General features: G+C 36.5%; 1 protein-coding gene across 1 annotated transcript; it reads left to right on the top strand.

Annotated features, from left to right (window-relative positions):
- On the top strand, positions 1–1,394 carry LOC103069989 (protein transport protein Sec61 subunit alpha isoform 2-like). The gene is given in 3 exon segments (XM_082930893.1): positions 1–73; positions 141–867; positions 869–1,394. Coding segments are annotated over 3 exon segments (1,326 nt in total).
- Positions 1,395–3,787: the final 2,393 nt, after the last annotated feature.

Genomic DNA, 3,787 nt, shown 5'->3' with positions numbered 1-3,787 from the left:
ATGGGCATCACATTTTTAGAAGTTATCAAACCTTTCTGTGCAGTTCTAACAGAAATTCAGAAACCTGAAAGGAAAATCCAGTTTAGAGAGAGAAGGTACTATGGACTGCTTAACTCTTTTCATCTTCTTAGTATGTTGTCAGATACCACTATTTGGAATCATGTCATCAGATTCTGCAGATCCTTTCTACTGGATGAGAGTTATTTTTGCATTCAACAGAGAAACTTTAATGGAATTGGGTATCTCCCCAGTTGTAACATCTGGTTTGATTATGCAGTTGTTAGCTGAAGCCAAAATCATTGAAGTTGGAGATATACCCAAAGACAGAGCCCTATTCAGTGGAGCCCCCAAACTATCTGGTATGATCATTACTATTGGGCAAGCCATTGTATATGTCATGACGGACCTGTATGGGGATCCCGCTGAAATGGGTGCTGGAATCTGTCTCCTTATCATCATTCAGTTGTTTGTTGCTGGTTTGATTGTGCTGCTGTTAGATGAGCTGCTACAGAAGGGTTACAACTTGGGGTCTGGGATTTCCCTCTTTATTGCCACCAACATCTGTGAAACCATTGTCTGGAAGGCCTTTAGTCCCACTACCATTAACAGTGGCAGATGTACTGAGTTTGAGGGTGCAGTCATAGCTGTCTTCCATTTACTGGCCACCAGGACAGACAAAGGTCAAGCTCTAAGGGAGGCTTTCAATCATCATAATTTACCCAATCTCATGAACCTCATTGCTACAGTTTTTGTGTTTCCTGTTATATATTTTCAGGGATTTCGTGTGGATCTGCCCATTAAGTCGGCCCAGTACCGAGGGCGGTACAGCAGCTACCCCAAGCTCTTTTACACCTCCAACATCCCCATCATCCAACCTGTATGTTATTTTCCAGATGCTGTCATTTCGATTTTTAGTAAATTTACCAGGACCGTGGACTGATGTCAGTTGGGGAGGACCTGCTTGTTGTTACCCAGTGGTGGGCCTTTGTTACTACCTTTCTCCTCCTGAGTCCATGGGCACCATATTTGAGGATCCTGTCCATGTGGTTGTTTATAGGATCTTCATGTTGGGATCATTTGCATTCTTTTCTAAGATGCGGATAGTGGTGTCTGTTTCCTCAGCCAAAGATGTAGCTGAACAGCTTAAAGAACAGCAAATCGTAATGAGAGGCCACAGGGATACCTCTATGGTTCATGAGCTTAATAGGTGCATCCCCATAGCAGCTGTGTTCGGCAACTTGTGCATCGGCACCCTGTCTGTGTTGGCTGACTTCCTCGGGGCCATCGGCTCAGGCACTGGAATTCTGCTTGCAGTCACTATTATTTATCAGTATTTTGAAGTATTTGTTAAAGAACAGGCTGAAGTTGGCGGGATGGGTGCTTTGTTTTTCTAAATGTTCCAGTATTTCTTTTTGTGTGTGTGAAAGGGAAAATATTTTGACACACTGTTTTTGTCAGATAATGCTAGCTCCCCTTTTCTTCTCTTACAGTTTGTTTTCAAGCGCTGACCGTCTCATTCCTGAAATGGGCACGGAGCTAAGCCTGTGTTCAGCATTACTACCAGCTGCTTTAACACTGAAGTTTACATTATTCATTAAAAAACCTACATGCAGTGTTGCCTGTGATGCTGGAAACCAATACCTGCCTTGCCATGTTCAGTTGTGACGGTGAGATGGTGACGTGGATCAGTTTTGCACACAAAATTCAAGACACTCAATATTCCTCCCACTTGTTTAAAAATAAATGTAATTCAGATTGCCAAAAAAAAGAGAAAAGTATTGGTATCCAAAAAACAAACCTCACTATAACTTATAAATGAAATTAACCAGTGAGATGACCTTGGATGAGCTCTCTTTTGGAGTAATTTTTCTAAATGTACACCTATAAAAGACATGTTCAAATACATGTACAAGATACATACAGAGTGGGAAATATACAACATGCAGAATCCAAGTAGAAATTGTTTTTATAAAATTAGCATCCTGTTTTCCGTGTATTATTACATGCCTCTGCTGGTTGGATTAATAGGACTTTAAGAAATATAAATGTTAAGGTTGAGTTTAATTTAGTTTTGATTTCTTGTTTGTTCTGATGTGTCAAACTTGGAAAAGTAGGGATCGCTCTGCCTAAGTATGGTTTCCCCTTCGTAGCTGGGTAATATAGCTTAACCCGTCAGACTTCAGGAATATGTCTGGTATTCCCCGAGCCTTTTTACAGTTGCAACAGCTGATGCTACTGAATTATTTTAGCAAATGATAGAATGTTTACTTGTAGAAGAAAGAATGGTGTAATGGAAAGAGCATGGACTTGGATTCAATTCTAGTTCAAATTCTTACTCCTGCACATTTGCACAGCCTACTTAATCTCTTCATCCTTAGTTTTCTTATGTATGAAGTGGCTATACATAATGAATACCTACTGCACAAAATTTTTGTGAGGACTAAATGAAATCAAGTATGTAAAATGCAGAAGAAAATGTCTTTCACAAAGTGTGCACTTAATAAATGTATTGGGGTTTTTTTGTTAAGTTTATAAAAAATATGGTTTCTGGAGTCTCCTGGCCCTTGCATCCAATGTGCATCAGTCATTATTTTTCTCATCTAAAAACATTAACGTTTATTTTTCATCACAGAAAATGAGATTTTCACCATATATAATATTATTAACATTTATAAATATTAAAAAATTTAAAAATCAAGGCATAATTCATATCAGTATTTGTTACTCTGTTTCTCAAGACGCCTTTTCTAAGTGACAACTTCTTAGAGGATTAATTCTTTTAATTAATGAGCCTAACATTTAGAACCAAAATTTTTAGGTAAAGTGATTTTCAGGATTGTCAAGTGAAAAGAATGTAAGTATGAGTAATCACAGATTTGAAATTCTGTATTCATTTATCTGAAATAAGCTTGATTGACGACAGAGTTACTATTGTTTGATGCTTTAATTTTTTTCATCTCCGATATTGATGTTTTATTTCATATAAAACGGCACTATGGTAGAACATTTGCTCTTCTTTCTGTCGTAATAGACTTGCTTTAAACTAAACCCATCAAAGTGCTATACATTCAAATGCAATCATGTTAAAGTAATAATTCTCAGTGTATTTGAAAAGACTTGCACAGAAATATTTATTGTAAAGCACATGGCTTTTACAGTGCGTGCACTAGGCTGTTTTTGCTTGGTCTGTATTTATGTCTGTTTATCTACATTCCTGTTGAAATCTGAAAGAGGTGCTGTATATTTAAGTATTCAGTTTAGTCACATCAATGTGCATTTCTGTTTAAGTATCTGTGTAGAATTGGATTAGAAGCAACACAATCAGATTTGGCTGGTGAGTCAAAATGAAATGTATATAAATTCACTTTCTTACAAATAAGTTGCTCTAAAATCAAAGTAGGAGAATAAATATAGCGTGAAATGTTACCCAAAATACAGGCACAGCATAATTAACAAAGGTTAGTAGAAATGCTATTTGTTAAAACCTGAAGTGTAACAGTCAATTTCCTCACTACAGGAAATAGCAAAGCAGTTAACAAACATCATCTGTCAAAAACAGTGTTAAGGCAGGTTAAGAACCACAAATATACGAAGTTTATAAGTTGTAAAACTGAAAAGGGAATGCATTTGATTTTAATATCTTTTACAAATTTTTTAAATGTTATACTGATTGATTTATTTCAATAAAATTTCCAAAATCATGTTAATACTTCCTTTATCTATGGGCTGATAAAATATTTTAGATGTGGGATTTTCCTACTTTGGACAAAGTGATTCTACTGAAGGA

The sequence above is a fragment of the Lipotes vexillifer genome, unplaced genomic scaffold, assembly GCF_000442215.2.
Source record: "Lipotes vexillifer unplaced genomic scaffold, Lipotes_vexillifer_v1.1 scaffold107, whole genome shotgun sequence".
In the NCBI taxonomy this organism is placed as follows: Eukaryota; Metazoa; Chordata; class Mammalia; order Artiodactyla; family Lipotidae; genus Lipotes; species Lipotes vexillifer.
Note: the sequence above shows the minus strand (reverse complement) of the source record. Positions and strands in the feature narration are given on the sequence as shown.